We start from the raw sequence: 18,498 nt of genomic DNA, 5'->3' as shown, positions 1-18,498 counted from the left end.
TCACACTGGCATGATCTACCCGGGTCAAAACTTACCTGGGTCGGGTATGCGATTTCACACTGCTTTTGATAAAGCTGGCTTGACCTGGGTGACAGACGCAAGTAAACAATATGCATATGAATGCCCCGGAAGCTTCTCTGGATTGAACCGTCGGCCCAAATGTTGATTAGGGCAAATGTTCCTGCAAATCTGGCTCATAGTGTGTCTCAAGCAACAAAAATATGGCAGAAATGTTCCTTGCGGAAGTGAAACCTTCACACAGGCGTGGCTGTTATTGCGTCGGCTCACGAACGGCCGTCATGCATTTTTTCTCACTCAACCCGGGTCAAAGCGTGTAGACCCACATCCTGAGGTGGGTCGCTGGGAACCGGGTCAACCAAGGTACGACCGTGGTACGTGGTTTTACACTACGCAGAATTGTGACCCGGGTACCAGGACCTGGGTCCAGACCTGGGTAGGAGTGCCCGTGTGAAAGGGGCTTAAGTTGACTGACAAAAGCAAATCTATAGAGAAGATACATAATGGTTCTAATTGGGTAAAGAAAAAAAAGAGTGAGAGATGTACACATATACACTTTATCATGTATGTACCAGGGATCCCCACCATTTATGATTTTTACATACCATATAGCTGTACGAGTTGGGTTTCAATATTGTACAGCTAAACGAGTTCCAAATGCTATTCTTTTACAAACATGTTATTGTATATGCTGGTAATTAATTGTGTATTAACTTTATGCAGTTGCGACCAAGACGAGAAGCACCTAAGTATGGGTCCCAGTGTTCTGACCTCAGCTCGGAACCAACTGGGCCGACTACAAGACCACAGTATTTTATCCTCATCCAAAATGATGCAAACAGCTTCCTGCAAACCACTAGCTCAGCGCAAGCTGCCTGTGCTCAGCTCAGAGGCACTCCGGTTCAAGACCCGCAATGCTTACAGAGAAGAAGTTCTCAGAGGAACAAAACTGTAAGATCAATTCATTTCATGTTTGCTTCACTTTTGACGAGCACAGCAAAAATGTCAACTGATCACTGAGATTTTTTTGTAACAGCTGTTTCACATTGTGAAGCAAATAGCATATATTTATAGTTTCAATGTACATTGTGGCCAGTAAACTGCAAATATTAAATAGATAGATGCCAATATAAATATGTTATTAATAAAGTTTTTTTTTTTTTTTAATAATCTGGAATATTACAGGAATACTGGCACTGACTGTGTATCCTCCCCATCGGTACATACTACAAGGAAAATACAATTCCCACCCATTAATTCAGAAACATTGGAAAAGAATCTTTCAGTGCCTTGTAATCTGCTGGTAGGTATATAATAGTGTATAATATCTGTCCTTAAGGATACTAGGCTTCAGGACAACATAGGTTATTGGTACAGTCAGGGTCAGCCTTACCTCTTTGTGGGCCCCATGTGGTGGACAAATGGGGTCCCCCTTTCAGCCACAGTATTAAAAGTTAAGCAATGGCTTAAAGGTGTTGGTAGTCTGAATCACACCTAAAAACCTTGCTATAAATTCATTAGCTTCTGCTCTCCTTTTTCTCTTTTGAGATCCAGAGAGGTGTTTATGCCCTTTGTCCCTCTCTCTGCCACTGCCTGAACTCATAAATATTGTAGATTTTTTTTTAGTTAAGATTTGTTCGCTGATATCTTGCACCAATATCCTGTTAATTTGTATTTCCTATGTGGTTTCTGTCTTTGTCTACTGTTCACCTATTTTGATTTATCTTCATTTGCTATTCACTGTTTGTCTTGCCTACAGACGAGCCACACCAAAGGGAAACTATGTACTCCTTCCTAAGTCACAAAAGACTTCTCTCCTATTCTCAATTTCTGAGGTTCTTCCCCCACGCAGCCTTTGCTCCTGTCCCTTGAATTATCACTTAAAATAAATACAGCAAACATTTGCCTTACTGACGCACTACCTGCTATGCTGTATTTAAGAACCTGGCAGCCAGTTTAGTTTGCCTCCGGTAAATGATTGAAAACACTGCATAGAGATGCATGATTTCTTTTATTATTATTATTATTATTATTATTTATTTCTTAGCAGACGCCCTTATCCAGGGCGACTTACAATCACAAGCAAATACATTTCAAGTTTTACAGTACAAGTAATAATACAATAAGAGCAAGATAAATACAATGACTTTTGTTCAAGCAAGTACAAGTGTGACAAAGTACAATTCAATAATACAGCAATAACAGTGACAGTGTTAGTTACATCAGGATATGATTAACTACAAAATACTACAGATTAAACACTTGGCAAATTATAGTACTCTGAAGTACAGGATTAAATGCAGTAAAATAGAGGGCAGATAAGAGCAAATAAAGCGCATTTAAGGAAGGGTGATAGTGTCCCAGGGGAAAAACAGAGGAGTTCTACAGGTGCTGTCTGAAGAGGTGAGTCTTAAGGAGGCGCCGGAATGTGGTCAGGGACTGGGCGGTCCTGACATCTGTAGGAAGGTCACTCCACCACTGCGGAGCGAGGGTGGAGAAGGAGCGGGCTCTGGAGGCAGGGGAGCGTAGAGGAGGTAGAGCCAGTCTTCTAGTGCAGGCGGAGCGGAGAGGTCGAGTGGGGGTGTAGGGAGAGATGAGGGTCTGGAGGTAGCTGGGTGCAGTCTGGTCAAGGCATCTGTAGGCTAGTACAAGAGTCTTGAACTGGATGCGAGCAGTGATCGGGAGCCAGTGGAGTGAGAGGAGTAGTGGAGTTGCGTGGGAGAAGCGAGGCAGAGAGAACACCAGGCGGGCAGCGGAGTTCTGGATGAGCTGGAGCGGACGGGTGGCGGACGCAGGGAGGCCAGCCAGGAGGAAGTTGCAGTAGTCTAGGCGGGAGAGTACCAAGGCCTGGACCAGGAGCTGGGTGGGGTAGTTGGTGAGGAAGGGTCGGATTCTTCGGATGTTGCTCAGGAAGAATCGGCAAGGGCGTGCCAGAGTGGAGATGTGCTGGGAATAAGAGAGGCAGGGGTCCAGGGTGACTCAGAGGTTCTTAGCAGAGGAAGAGGGAGAGAGTGTGGTAGATTCCAGAGGAACAGAGATAGAGAGATCAGAGGAGGGGGAGGAGGAGGGAAAGAAAAGGAGGTCAGATTTAGAGAGATTGAGTTTGAGGTGATGTGAGTGCATCCAGGAGGAAATAGCAGACAGACAGGTAGAGATACGGGAGGAGATGGTGGCGTCAGAGGTGGGGAAGGAGAGGAAAATCTGAGCATCATCAGCATAGAAATGGTATGAGAAACCATAGGATGTGATGAGGGAGCCCAGGGAGCGGGTGTAGAGAGAGAACAGGAGAGGACCCAAGACTGACCATTGGGGGACTCCTGTTGAGAGAGGGTGAGGTGTGGAGGTTGCTCCACGCCAGGTTACCTGGTAAGTGCGGTTGGAGAGGTAGGAGGAGAACCAGGCCAGAGCAGTGCCAGAGATCCCCAGGTCAGCGAGAGATGATAGTAGAATAGAGTGATCAACAGTGTCAAAGGCAGCAGAGGTCGAGGAGAATTAGGACAGAGGAGAGAGAGGCAGCTCGGGCAGACTTAAGTGAGTTGGTGACGGACAGGAGGGCGGTTTCAGTGGAGTGAACAAAGCGAAAGCCAGATTGGAGAGGGTCGAGCAGAGAGTGGTTGGACAGGAAAGCAGAGAGCTGGCGGTGTACAGTCCGCTCAAGGGTTTTGGAGAGGAAGGGTAGGAGGGAGGTGGGGTTTTTGAGGAGGGGAGTGATAGATGCTTTTTTGAAGGCAGAGGGAAAGAGACCAGAAAGTAGAGAGGTGTTGAGAAGGGAGATGAAGGGAAGTAGAGCAGGAGCAGCAGCTTGAAAGAGGTGAGTGGGGAGGGGGTCCAAGGCACACGTGGTGGGTTTGTGACCCTGGAGCAGGGAGGAGAGGTCAGAGTCTGAGAGGGGCGAGAAGGTGGAGAAGGAGGGTGAGTTAGTAGGGGATGCAGTGGGTGTAGGGGTTGGAGCAGGAGGGGGTGCGGGGGAGGGAGAGGTGTTAAAGAGTTTGCGGATATCTGAGATTTTAGAAGAGAAGAAGGAGGCAAAGTCATCAGGGGAGATAGAGGAGGGAGGAGGAGGGGGGGAGGGTTTAGGAGGGAGGAGAAGGTAGAGAATAGTTTACGTGGGTTGTAGTGGAGGCTTGGATTACAGATTGGAAATAAGTACATTTAGCAGAGGAGAGAGTAGAGGAGAAGGAGGAGAGGAGAGTGCGGTAAAGGTCTAGGGCAGCAGGGAGTTTGGTTCTCTTCCATTTCTTTTCAGCAGATCGCAGTGTGATTCTTGCTGAGCGGAGCGCAGAGGAGAGCCAGGGTTGGGGAGGGGAGGGGCGAGCAGATCGGGAGGTGAGGGGACAGAGGGAGTCGAGAGAGGAGGTGAGGGAGGAGAAGAGGGTGGAGGTAGCAGAGTCTATGGAGAGTTGTGAAAAGGAGTCGATAGGAGGGAGGTGAGAGAGAGCAGTGGAGGCAAGGACAGAGGGGGAGAGAGAGCGGAGGTTACGGCGAGAGGTGGCAGTGGGGGTAGGAGGAGCAGGGAGAGAGGGGAGAGACAGAGAGAAATAGATGAAATAGTGATCAGAGAGGTCCAGGGGGGTGACAGAGAGGGTGGAGGGGCAGCAGGCCCTGGAGAAGGTGAGGTCCAGTTGACGGCCAGCTTTGTGGGTAGGAGGGGATGGAGAGAGACAGAAGTCGAAGGAGTGAAGGAGAGGGAGGAATCCAGCAGAGTGGCTGGTGGTGGAGAGATGGATGTTGACGTCACCTAACAGGACAGTTGGGGTAGACAGAGAGGGTAGGGAGGAGAGTAGATAGTCGAGTTCATCCAGAAAGTGAGTGAGAGTTCCAGGGGGACGGTACAGTACAGGGCGGCAGGAGTTACAGTGTTATCAGGGGACAGCCAGGTTTCAGTGAGAGCAAGGAAATCAAGAGAGAGGTGGGAGGCAAAGGCAGAGATGAAATCAGCTTTGTTAGCAGAGAAGAGTGACAGTTCCAAAGTGCACCAGAGTGTGCGGGAGGGGGGGAGAGGCAGAGGGATGAGGTTAGAGGGGTTGGAGGAGCAGCAGCGGAGAGAGGGCAGAGGACGAGGATGAGGACGAGAGGACAGAACAGGGATGTGAGAGACAGTCATAGCAGGACAGGCAAGACAAAAGGCACAGTAGGAGCAGTGGGGTGGAGGGTGCAGACCTGACTAGTAGATGGCTTCTTCCAGAACGCTGCTAGGTTCGGATCTATTCCAACAGTGTCTCGGCGCAGGTCTCCCCTTGTTGGACCCCCACAGCTAGACTCTCGGCTCTTTTGTTGAGGCTCTTCGGTTTGCTGGCACTTCTTGCTGGCGCCGAAATAGGCTGCTTGATTAATGCTACAGCTATCTGCCTCGGTCCCTGGTTACCTGTAGACTGACCAAAAATGTCTTCAATGAAAAAGACACCAGCTGCATCAAAGATCAGAAATATTTCTGCTAAAGATTTCTGTCTTTCTTTTGTATTTTGTTTGATAATTCACTGACGGTGAAAAATACAATGTCTTTAAAAGACGGACACAGAAAACTAAATATTCTTCAATTCTGCATTACTGTTTTTCGGGTACATCAGGATAAGATAAAAAATTACAAATGTGACATAAATGTCTTCAACAACAAAGACAATTAAGCTTGTCCATACATAACACAATTTAGGAACATTTGTTATAAAATAACTCGAGAAAATTATCAATTTTCAATGTCACAACGCTATTTTTTGTTCTTTAAATATTATGTTTAATCATGAAATATCTATTTTTAGACCATGAAATAATCATTTTTTTACAGTGAAAAAATATAGCCCTAATTTGAATATATACACACAGAAGTATATTTCAGAGATACAAGCAATGGGTACAGACGTGCAGTCTCCCAAAACGTAAAGTCTAAGTTGTTTGTTAACGGGCTGTCTTGCTCTGCTACTGACCCACACAACAACTATGCCTAATATAAGCAATGTTTACCCATGTTTGTACATTTGTGTGGGCGTGGTCCAGGGGGAATCATTATCTAAAGCGATGGTAGTCAACTGTAGATATACAAAACTGACAATGATGCGATGAAATTTAATTATCTTTTGCCATTTTTTAAGTATGTGTATCCATAAAGCAGGACTCAAAAACCAATGGGAATGTGAGCTTTCATTTTACACTCATGCATTCACTGGATGTAGTTGCCTCTTTGGGGATGAGAGATAACAATCCAATCCATTCACTTGTGACCAGATTTAAATCCAAGCCTCCAGCACTTTAATTCACTGTGCTACCTCATCCCTTGAATAAAACAGATATCCTGGTTAGTTATTGATTTTAGAAGATACAGTTTAACATCTGCATTGGAATACACCTGTAACAAAATCTGGATTTAAAATAGTCCAGCCTGTATTTACATTGTGATAAAACTGAGTTTTATTGATAAAAGCATCTGGCAAACTTACATTACTTGGATTGAACATCAACCTCATTTTTTTATTTCAGTGTAGAAGGAGGTACCCACACAGCAGAGTGTCCAGTGCCATTCCTGAAAGCACAGGTCGACAGCCTCTCAGGGAACGGCTCGTTGCCTTGGACCATTTCTCAAGACCTAATACAACACACACTTTCAGGGTAGGCATGCTTCTTGCAAGCTTTGTGTGTACAAAGTTGAGAATTCTAGTACAAAGTTATGTAACCAGCCATGCCAAAAACTCAATTAAAAACAGTAGGGTCAAAACATTGAAACCTCCAAGAAAAAGAAATGCCTAAAAAAAAAAAAATGCATTTGCTATTGGTCCCAAATATTATCTTGCAGGCTAGACTTTGACAAAACATACTGGGGGTTATTTTCAAAGGAGATCCGGTGGAGTGTAGCGCTGTACGCCATTATTTTGACCGTTTTTTCCTGCACCTGTTTTTCCCACTGATTGTAATAAGGCTGAAAGCCTTACTACAAGCTACCTTCCTTAACATGCCGATCTAGGCTTGCACATACTGTACTCCTTTTAAGAAGTAATATCAATGTTCAATACTGTAAAACTATGGGAGGGAATCTAAGGCAGAGCGGTCTTCCTTATTTATTTGTTTGCATTACAATACATGACAAATTGAAACTATTTTTGAATATTGGTGAATTAACCAAAAAAAGAGTATAAATTTATAAAAGTGAACTTTCCCACAAACCAGTGTTCTATACCCTTCCTAAAATTCTTAAAAATTTGGAGAAACCCCCAGGCAGGCCTACTGTGGCTGGTAATAGGATCCCTTACCGAAAAAAATATCTACACATGTTGATTATTTTTTGAGACCTTCTGTTCAATCTCTCCTGTCGTACACGCAGGATACATTAGATATGATCAATACGTTGAAGCCTATAGATGACATTGAAGCTGATTGCTTGTTAGCGACGCTCGATGTGGTGAGCTTATACACCAATATACCAAAACAAGGGGGCATAGAAGCAATTGTCAATTCTTTAAGAAAAATCCTCAAAACCAATTTACCTACTTGAATGTATTCAAGAATTGACAGAATTATTTTTGGATTATAATTATTTTTTTTTATTTAAGAATGATTATTATTTGCAAGTTAAGGGAACAGCTATGGGCAGCACTATGGCTCCTAATTACGCTAATTTATATATGGGACTATTTTAAGACCTTTAGGTTTATGATCCTGTGCATAACCCTTTTTCACATTACATAAGACTTTGGTGTCGTTACATCGATGACATTTTTTATTTGGACGGGTACTCAGGCACAATTAGTAAACTGTTATGCATATTTAAATAGTGTTAGTGAACATTTGAACTTTACATTAGAATTTCGGATGTTGCACGCTGATTGGCTGCTGAGGGATTTTAAAATATAGCTTAATGCACTGCAGAACTCTTTTTGGGCTAATTACAGTTTGATTAATAAATTATCAATACACGATATATTAAACTCGCCATAAGTATTTGTACATTGTTGTGAAAGGTCTTTTAAAGCTTTTAAATATGAGTGAGATTCCTTTCATCACATTTGGTCATTTCAGAGGCATGTTAGTAGACAAGTGGCTAGTGAAGAAAAACCTGTTTTGAAAAAAAAAAGCAAGAGACACAAAGAACTAAAGTCAACAACTTAAAGAAATTGAAGAAAACAAAAATGAAGCAAACACAAAAAACCAACTGCTTGGGCTGCTGGTGTTTTTATTGATTGGATGTAACAAAAAAGAAATGGTAAATCGACTTAAAAACAGTTTATTTTGAAATTTTAAACAGTTAGGAGAATTCTGTGCTTCAGTGCGTAATTCAGCTGGTCAAGAATATTCAATTTCTAGCTTTGTTAGCCTCCGTGCTGGTCTCAATCGCTATGGAAACGGCACTGGTCTGGTATACTCTAAAATCATTGGGAGTAAATCACCGCGCTTCTATGATGCCTCGCTTATCACTGGAAGCAGTGCTGTCTCGTTGCTATACGAAGCGCAGCGTAAGAAGCACTGATTTGCACCTACTTAGCGAAGCTGGCTTGGAGGTGAGAGAAATAATGTCAGTTACTGGTCACAGAGCAGAATCCAGTATAAGAAGCTACTGGACTGCTTCGGCTGAAAACTGAAAGCAGTGAAGTTCAGTTCTTTCCACACCTTATGACCGTCCGTCTTCATCTGTAGCTCCTCCCACAAAACTTAAGAATAAAAAGGAGAAAACACTTTCTACAGCCCTTCCATTAATCCGTTACATTTTCCTTTTTCAATGGAACATTTTACAATAAATGGAAATGTTGAAAACATCCAGTTTAATGTTTCCGGCAAATTGAACCTTGTCTGACAGACTATTTTTTCTCAAAATAGGAAGAATATATATTCAAATTTGTTCGTTTTTTTGAAAAATAAAAAAAATAAAATTAGTTTTTTCTACGTTTTATTGTGTCTGTTTTATAAGCGGGATAACACACTCCAGGGCTTGTGGGTTGTGTTGCATTAACATACGTCTTTGTTGGTATGAAGGCACTCAGCTTCGCTTTGTGCCTCCAACCCAACCACAGCCGTATGTTACTGCAACACAACCCACGCCCTGTCGTGTGTTATCCCTTACGCAATATATACAAACAAATTAATGCAGTCATTCAAACTAAACAGGTGTAACAGGTACTTATGAATGTCAGCTGCAAACTTTGTTGTAAAGTTCATTGTGAAGCAAAAAACTATTTTTTCCATATGTGAAATGTATATATGTGGCCTACATATTTATTTTAAATTTTGTATTTAGTGGATAAGGTAAAACATTTGGTTCTTGGTGCCTCTAAATAAATAACCATTACTTTTAATTTAAAATATTGCATATTAACGACCTAAATCTTTTATACGTAGACAAATATTGCTTTCTGAATTTGTATTGGTAGATGTCAGTACATTTGCCAGTATATTATATATGTTTAATAACAATTTACATTTACTATAAACCATCTGTTAAGATTGCACTGTTGCATTGTCCTGCAATTTTACAGTTTTTTCTTAACAGTGTACATATAAAAATAATAAAGTTTGGGACAGGTTTCGATTGTGTTTCTCTAGCATTGCTAACACATTTGAACCGGAACCATTTTTTTGGTGGATTACACCGCTTAAATGCTCATTACTTCTCCATTTAAAGCACCAAAGAACCACAGAAAATGATGCATGAAATGTGATCCACCGGTGGGTAAAAAGCAGATATTGCCATTTCCACAGAAAATGAAACTCCTTTCGAAAATCAAGCCCACTGAATATTGTGTAGATTTTGATGAATTTAAATAATAATACAAAAACTATTTTATGAATGGGTATAAAATAGGTACATTGATCCTTTAGTGCAGTGGCAGTCTTTAGAATAGAAATGTTACTAGTTCCAGCCAGGCTTCTACCATATACATACATTTGTTTTTTTAAACTATTGGCTGTGTAATGCATACACAAATGATAGATAGCTGAAACAGAGATGTACAAATAAATCTTTATTTTCTCTTTCAGTCAGAAACACCATTTAAAAGATCTTTCATCCCTTTGGATTTCACTTGCCATGCTCGGACTGGGAGAGGATCTTTTACAGGTGAAGACACTCATACTGAAAGACTTCTGGTCTTGTCATTGTATTGTATATGTTTATTTTAGTTTTACTACATATACCACCGTTGACTGTTTTCGAAGTTAGTGTGACAATTGCGTTAAAAAAAAAAAAAAAAAAAATCTTATGATGAAAGATAATCTCTGAGCTGTGTTGTGTGTAACAACAAAGAGCCCAAATTACTTTTATACAGTAGATTATTTGTTTGGACTGTCAGTAATGTCTTAATTTAATCAAAATCAATACTTCTACAAATTTGTTCTTTTATGTTTTATTTATACTTCCAAAAAAACACATTTTCATGCCTATAAAATTAATAGAATAGGGCCAGTCTTTTAAAGCTGCAGTTAGATTCGATTCACATTGGAACAGGAATCATTAGCTCTTGGTTTTGTTGATCAAAACACCAAAAACCAAGGAGGGTAAGCTTTGGTTTGTTCACAAGTTTGCACACCACAAACAGTTAATGATCACTAACTGCTAAAGTCATGAGCAGTGATGAAGTAATTATTTTGTGCGTGGACAAGTTTAATTCTCTTTGTTGTTTAAGACATGTATGCCACATCCGTCATTTTATATCATATCATCTAAAGTTTGAGCTCACTGACCTGTTGTTACATAAAAATGTAAAATAAGATACAGCTTGCTAGTTTAAACAAATTTACTGTACACTGGAGCAAAGACACAGAATTAAATATATTTGCAGCATTATCATGCAGTAATTTTCAGCCTCAAGTAACTCAAAATGATAAATATATTTGGAGGGGTTTACTGTATATGGGTCAGTTGTGGGCCCCTATAAAACTATATGATATTTGAGGAAATCAAAGTTTCACACCCATAGTGGTAATTTATAAAATCTCTAAAGTGCATTTCTAATCTGGACCATTAGATAGCTGAATTATAAATGTGTAAATTTTCTCAGCAATATATTTTTGACTTGTTTTCTCTTGTAACAAGAATAAAGTTAATATAAATGCAGTAACATACTCCACATAGCAACACGGTATTCTGTCCTCCATTGTCCTGTTGACTTATTTGCAGTCAGGCAACTGTTCACATAAGTAGGTGCTGTAAGAGGACCATGCACTGAAGAGCTAGCTGCACCAGAAAGTATGTTATGTTGATGTCAGTACATCCACTGCTAGGGGGAACCCATTACATTCTCCCCTTGCTGAATCAAAGCTCATCCTTGGGCGCAGCCAAGTACTTAAACCATGTCTCTTCACCTTCATACAGAAAGATGGTACAGCGTTGGAGCACAAAATAATTATGAAATGTATTTACAACAAATGACCATTAGAGGTCAGGGTTCTTACCCATATGGCATCAATGTAATGACTTGGCATCTCAGTCCATTGTGTTAAATTAGAGGGAACCCATTAATGTATGAAAATGTAAATAACTGCAATGAGATCTGTATTTTTTAAACTTTTAGCTGACCATGCTGATATCGGTGTGACTGGGGTCAGCGTTGGAATTTCTTGCTCCGGTTCCGGTAACTTCTCTGAACCTCTGCATCATCAACAACGACAGCTTTTAAATCACACCTTCATTGAAGGTGAAGAAGGATGCCAACCACCATGGGGTAAGCTTTCCATGTATATAACCAATGAATATGTGCAGCCTGAACTGATAGATTGTGTAAAGACATGAGAAATGAGTGTTTCATGTCATACACCATAGGGGTCCCACAGACATTTAGACTGGCAGGTTACATAGCATAGCTCTTTACACCCTCTTAACAGTAGTAATGAGTTTCTGCAATAGTTAAGCATAAAACTCTGTGTTTTACCGATAGCCCTGCTGTTTTTAAAAGTAAGAACGTTTGGCTTGTGTTAAATTGTGCTGTTTTTCCTGTAAAATGGAGTTGTCATTTTCAACAATAAAATGCTACACTTTCTTGTTATCGCATTTCAATGTGTGGTTCTTCAGTTTAATGAAAGCTTATTTATATTCCACATTGTATGTTCTTCAAAGGATGTTACGGAGCAATCGTATTGTTTGTTGAAATTAGCCTTCTTATTTTTTTCATTGTAGTATGTAACGCTAACATATATACTGTATTTATATCTATTTTTACTTTTACCTTAAGGTCCTCATCAGCAGCCAAGAGCTTTAAATCGGAATCTAACATATGGAAAAAAGAAATTTCAGATGGTCTCGTCATGAACTGTATTCACCTAAACAGGGACAGGGTACACAAGAACACCAATTGTATTCACATGGAATGGAAAAAAAAAAAAAAAAAAACAGATGAATGACAGCTGATGTATACAGTGTGTGTGTGTGTGTGTGTGTATAATATTACATATATATATATATATATATATATATATATATATATATATATATATATATATATATATATGCTCCTTTTCTGATTTTAGCACTTCAGGGTCAAGTTAATTTTTTTTTTTATTAAATAATTTATATTAATAAGAATATTATGTACAGTGTTCATATTTATGTTTTTTATTATTATTTTAATTGTACATTTGGCTTATGATCTGCCATTTGTTTTAATTAAAGTCATATATTCTCTAAATACGTACAGTGCTACCCCGTTATAATGCAGTTGTCGGGGACCATAATTAGGAGACCGTGTTATTTGTTTTTCACCTTAATAACGAATACTGGCATTTTTGTTCCCGAAATGATTTACAATGCCCACAAGACAAATTAATATTGTAGCGTACGGTGGAAAATGAAGGAAGGAGACCAGTGGCGGCTGGTGGTCAAAATAAATGGGGAGGCAGAAAAAAAGCAGAGGTCTTGGGGTCCCCTGAAGCCACCAGCAGCAGAAGAATCGTATTATTCTATTGTGACTGACAACACACTTCATGTCTTCTTAACATTTCGCCGTAATTCAAAGCTGTTAAACGCATTTTCTCCACCAGCCAGCAGAAAAAAGAAAACCGTAATTTATTCTTAACTTAACTGTTACACACTGCCATGGATGTTTAAAGTACAACATTAATATAGCATTTAGATTTCAAGACCACGTCACTTCAACATACTTTGCATAAAATATTTCCTAAACAAAGTTGTTAAAGCAGGAGAAAGGCAGATAAAAATCAAGCACACCCTATTGTCTTAATTTGCTAAATTTAGTAAATGGCCAACAAAATAATCAGATACCTTTCTGTACATACGAAAAGTATATATGTAATATAAAAGAAGCAATTCAGACAAACTTTAGTTCTGGAGCAACGTACATTACTCAGCTGTATCTTGAAGCAAAGGTGGCTGATGGAAAACCTCCCAAAAGTAATTAAAAAACAAAACAGAAACATTTTAATTATAATTTAAAATATTTGTTGTCATTTTGTGTACCTTCTGAGTGGATCTAGATTTATAATAATAATAATAATAATAATAATAATAATAATAATAATAATAATAATAATAATAATAATAATAATACATTCCCGCTGCCCCCAGTGTCGTCTGTGTGACTGACTGACAGAGAGCACACACAGACAGAATTCACCTTTCCTTTATTTTTTACACTCACACTAAACTCCCCCAGAAGTTTAACTTCACAACTGACATGGTCTCTTGACTTGCTGTGACTCTATGTGGCCCGATCCAGATTTTTGAAATCAATAAAGCCGTACTTTGACCATGCGAGCGGAGTTATTTGCTCCACCTCCGGTCAGCCAATCCACTCTGTCATACCAACCATTATGAAATGACCTGTTCTTATTAACAATTTCAATTTTTGGTTGTGGCTTCCCTTCAGATTTTATCTTACATTTTTAGTATAATCTAGCGTGGCAAACAGAGTCTTAAGCCAGAGACAGACAGGTGTGGCGCGGCACCGGTGGGCATTTTCACTGTGCGGTACCGCTAGTCTGCACCTGGACACACAGGAGCGGTATGCACTATGTGGTACAGTAGTTGTCAGTACCACACCATTGGCTATGTATTCAAATATAAAAATTTACATATGGCCAAAAGTTTTGCATCACTTAGTAGAATATTAAAACCTATACGAACATAATTTCGATATTTTATTTAACATCATGCAATCTAAGAAACTACAAAATGGTATCGTCCCGTGCCGATTTGTCCAACACCATATGAAAGCAATGGCAGCGATACAGGCGGCAAAATACCCTGCGTGCCGCGCCGCGCCGCGTCTGTCTGTCCCGGGGTTTAATCAGTCGATCAACTGCGTTATCCTCCATTTTACATTTAACGCCTGCACAAGACATGCACCAAAATAAAACAATAACAAAATATATTGTGTGTCTTACCTCTGATGGGATGCGATGCAATTTCAATTAACACTTATAAATTAACGCGTACGCAGTGCACAACAGTAGTGCTTCAACAGGGGACAGGAGGATGTGGGTGGTTCCTCCAATTAAAACCTGTGCTCAGATCATGCGATCTGCTGCTGTGTTTCAAACAGACAGAACTTGGCAATCAGAGGCGTTGTCTCCTCTGATAAAAAAAATTAAAAAAAATATAATAACTCTGGGCTTCGCCAATTAAAACCAGTGCTCAGATCACACTATCTTCTACTGCTACTACTGTGTTTAATGGGAGATAGGAGTTTGCCATGGAGGCAGAACCTCCCTTCAAAAAAAGAAGAGAAATGACCATAACACCATCTGCCACTGCTAGTACTCTCAAGCACGTCTCTCAGCAGCCAGAATTGCTGTTAATTTAGGAATGTCGAATCTAGGGTTTAGGTTAATTTCTTACATTTAAGCCAATAATTGTATCTTATTTAAAGTCTATATTTTTTATAATAAATGTTGTAAACTGTAAATAAATAACACAGAATCCAAGGATGTTTCTACACACTTGTATTGTTTCGTACTTGTTCTGTTTGATTTTACTTTTAGAAAGAAAAAAAAATACTGTGCAAGCATGGGAGCTTTATTAGTATTATGGGCTGGATTTTCAAAAGTTTATAAATGATAACTTCCATGTTAATCAACAAATCATTATGTAGCATTGATTTTGGCATTTTCAAGAGGGCGTTATGCCTATCTTGTTAATAAATAATAATGCTAACTAGATAATACAATATTTGTGGTATATACTTGTGGTTATGAGTGAGATTTGTTTTAACAATTTGTAACCTTAAGCCCGGAACACAGTGCCCAATGACATCGCAGGAAGGGATGCATGGATGCATAAAGTACAGTGGCAATGGGGCAAATCAATAGGTGAAAAGATAAGACCATGGCAGTAATAAATATCTACAATTTTGACAACTTAATGAGACGTGATCGTGAAAACCACATGTATGTATTCTGTCTCTCTATTAAACACATACACACATACATACTGTAGCGATCTCAGTTAATGCAGACAGGCGTATCACACAGGGCGAGGCAATCCACACACATTCCGCCCTCCTCCTGTGTGTGGATTGCCTCGCCCTGATGCACCTGCCTGTGTTAACCGAGTTCGCTACAATACATACATACATACATACATACATACATACATACATACATACACACGGTATCCCATTGGTTTGTATATAATGTCTATGCCAATATTTTTTGAAAACAAGACCTGACAGCCCCACGTTGTACTTTTCAACTATTAGACGAAATATTTACAGAATACTTAAACCGGTATACCTAAAAAATGGTATACCTAATGTGATTGAGATCATTGACATGGATTTTGCCTAACGTATTTATAATATTGTCAGACTCCCCCCACACTGTATGTACAGTGTACACTCACCTTCACACGCCTGTATGCACGTATTATAACATCTTCTTATAATACTGTAAGTGGCTACTTCTATTCGTGTTGAGTTTATTTATCGCAGAGGCAAGCAAAAACTACCAGAGAAAATGCATGATTAGAGGAATTCACTGAACAACTAATTATAAACAAATTGTGTATTGGGTTGGGGAGTTCTATCGTAATTTTAAAAGCTTAATAAATGTATAAAAAGTGTTACATACATGGTATACATGTGTAATAACAAACAACTACAAACACAAATGACACTACAATCGTACATACTAAAATACATACAAAACTAGATTACAACATAAGAAAAGAAATTCCAACCAATATAGATAGATGGCTTTTGAGACAGGAAGTGATGTACGTGACCTGCGACAATTAAGCTTTTTGACGAGAAATGCGTTCATTAACGACCTCATCGACTCAATTTCAAAGCATTAACTGATTGATTTAATTAACAGATTTTTGCTACTAAAACTCTCGTTACTATACCACAAGTTTGATACAGTAACACTGGTTTTTGAAAATCCTGCCCTATGTATGTCCCAGTTTCAACTTAAATGTGTTTAAATATGGTAATGTCAAAATAACAGTGAAACAAAATCAGTGTTGTAGGTTTTCTTTTCTTTTTTTTGTTGCAATTCATCCTCGCAGGGTTCACAATAACATCACCAGGATCACTTAAAGTATCTGGAATGTTCACCCAATGTTTGCGAGTCAAACTGCATTATGGGTGTTATAGCCGATTCCGCACTACAACAGGTCGCATTGTAACGGTGTAGCACTGTATCTTTATTTGACTTTGTGTATGTTAATAACATTTCAAATGGTATATATGTGTTTATGCTACAAATCTGGAGAGATCTTACATTGGATAACTTTCATAGTCGAGGCTGTGCTGAGTTAATATATATATATTTTTTTTAATCTGTTGTCTCTAGCATTCATTCATATCCAATGACAAAATGCTGGGTGACAATTTCCTAATTTAATTGAGGTTTAAACATTCTTAAACTTTCTTATCCATACTTGTTTTTTGCCCGTACATTGTACATGTTGTATAAACAGAAATCTCCATGAGCATTCATGGGGTGCTGTGGTTATTATATTCACCCTTTGGGGGCTTATCGGTTATTTTGCCTTCCTTGTTTATATAGTATTAAGGATGTAAAGGTTTCAACATTTAAATGGTGCACGGGGAAAAAAAAACAAAGACATCCTGAATGGCATAGTATTTCATTAAATGTTTACCTGGAAATGTTGTGTATGCAGATCTTGCATTATTTTGTCTTTCTTAGCATCCTGATGCAGTTTAAACCGCTGTCATCAAATACTGTATGTGAAAATCAATGTTTAAATAAATACAAAAGTTAAATATAAAAGATGAACATTGAGAGGCACGGTAGTTCCTCGCGCTAAGTTATCAGCGCAGCACAAGAACTGCCAGAGACTCTCTATACAACAAGGATAGTTTACGTGTTTTCAGGGTATTGGCGCAGCAAAAGTAAATCGGCCAAAAGCACCATTTCACTTTTAATTTGTAGTTCCCAACACTCTAGGTGAAATGTAAAAAAAAAGTCAATACCTGTCATACAGTAAGAGAAATAAGTCCCCAAAGTAAGGTAAAAGTAAGTTTTTTTTTCCAGATTTTTGCAGACCCCAGGCACATTTATCCATGCATATGTATATTACAGGACCTCAGAGTTTAATAACAATTAACTTGTTTTGTCAACATGGAAATATACTAGGGGACACACCTATTGTGATGTCTATATCATTTATATTAAATATTTATTTCTGTTTTAAAATGGAACATATATATATATATTTTCACTGAGTTCCCCTTCCACATTGTGGGGTTGATCTAAGAATGCATTCAGCGTTTTGCACTCACAAACCGTGTTTAGTGACAGTAAAGTGGGACTTTAGCAGCCAGTAAAAATGCGGCGTACGTAAAATGTTTTTCACCTGGCTTTCTGCACCCACTATCAAATTAGCACGTTGCCATCATTAATCCATTAAATAATATTGAAATGCACTCAAATGAAGAAGAGAGCATGGAATTAGGCGCTGATCTAGAATACTTGCGACCCTCATTATCTTGATTGTAGCTCGTTATTTGTACATGTTGAGTAATTTGCATTGCTCTTAAGCTTCCAAAAGAATTGCCTGGCCACTAGGCAATTTGGATTTTGCAGCCGCAATTGTTTGCACTGCACCTATCCTTACATCAGCCCCTGTGTGTCTTATTCAGTATCATATGTCTAGACGAAAACAAATAATATTTTATAGGCAGATTACAACAGCAAAATAAATGCATAACGACTTTCAAAAAATGTATTTGCCCAGGTCATTTCTGAGAGGCACGAAACATGCCCAATCCTGAAAGGGATTCTTTGAGCTCTGATAGTGACTCAGACCACAGTGTCAAAAAGAAAATAAAGCTTTTCTTGACATGCTCCTGAATGCCACAGATCCAGATGGCAATGACCTAAGCCAAGAGAATATCCGGGAGGAAGTGGACGCCTTTATGTTTGAGTCAAATATTTACAGGCCGACGTTCAAAGATTTTCCTCTGCTCCAGTTTTTGTACACTAATATGCTCCTCACTTGCTCTTGTGCAAATTATTTTCTATTTTCAATTGGTCCCTGCTTGGTTTTGCTCCAGGGCACACAATCGGCTATTCATGTGTCTTTGT

The 18,498-nt window shown here is 39.3% G+C and overlaps 1 protein-coding gene across 1 annotated transcript in view; it reads left to right on the top strand.

The window, feature by feature from the left end:
* The window catches only part of LOC117420728 (protein FAM149A-like), a 33,103-nt gene extending 20,781 nt beyond the window's left edge, over positions 1-12,322 (top strand). The window contains exons 10-15 of the mRNA XM_034034290.3: positions 742-969; positions 1,204-1,321; positions 6,490-6,618; positions 9,976-10,054; positions 11,508-11,657; positions 12,165-12,322. Of these exons, the coding sequence (XP_033890181.3) occupies positions 742-969; positions 1,204-1,321; positions 6,490-6,618; positions 9,976-10,054; positions 11,508-11,657; positions 12,165-12,241 (781 nt within the window). The 3' untranslated portion in view covers positions 12,242-12,322. The remainder of the gene's footprint in view (positions 1-741; positions 970-1,203; positions 1,322-6,489; positions 6,619-9,975; positions 10,055-11,507; positions 11,658-12,164) is intronic.
* The last annotated feature ends 6,176 nt before the right edge of the window (positions 12,323-18,498 follow it).

Source organism: Acipenser ruthenus, chromosome 1 (genome assembly GCF_902713425.1).
Source record: "Acipenser ruthenus chromosome 1, fAciRut3.2 maternal haplotype, whole genome shotgun sequence".
In the NCBI taxonomy this organism is placed as follows: Eukaryota; Metazoa; Chordata; class Actinopteri; order Acipenseriformes; family Acipenseridae; genus Acipenser; species Acipenser ruthenus.
This window is presented reverse-complemented; position numbering and strand designations above follow the sequence as displayed.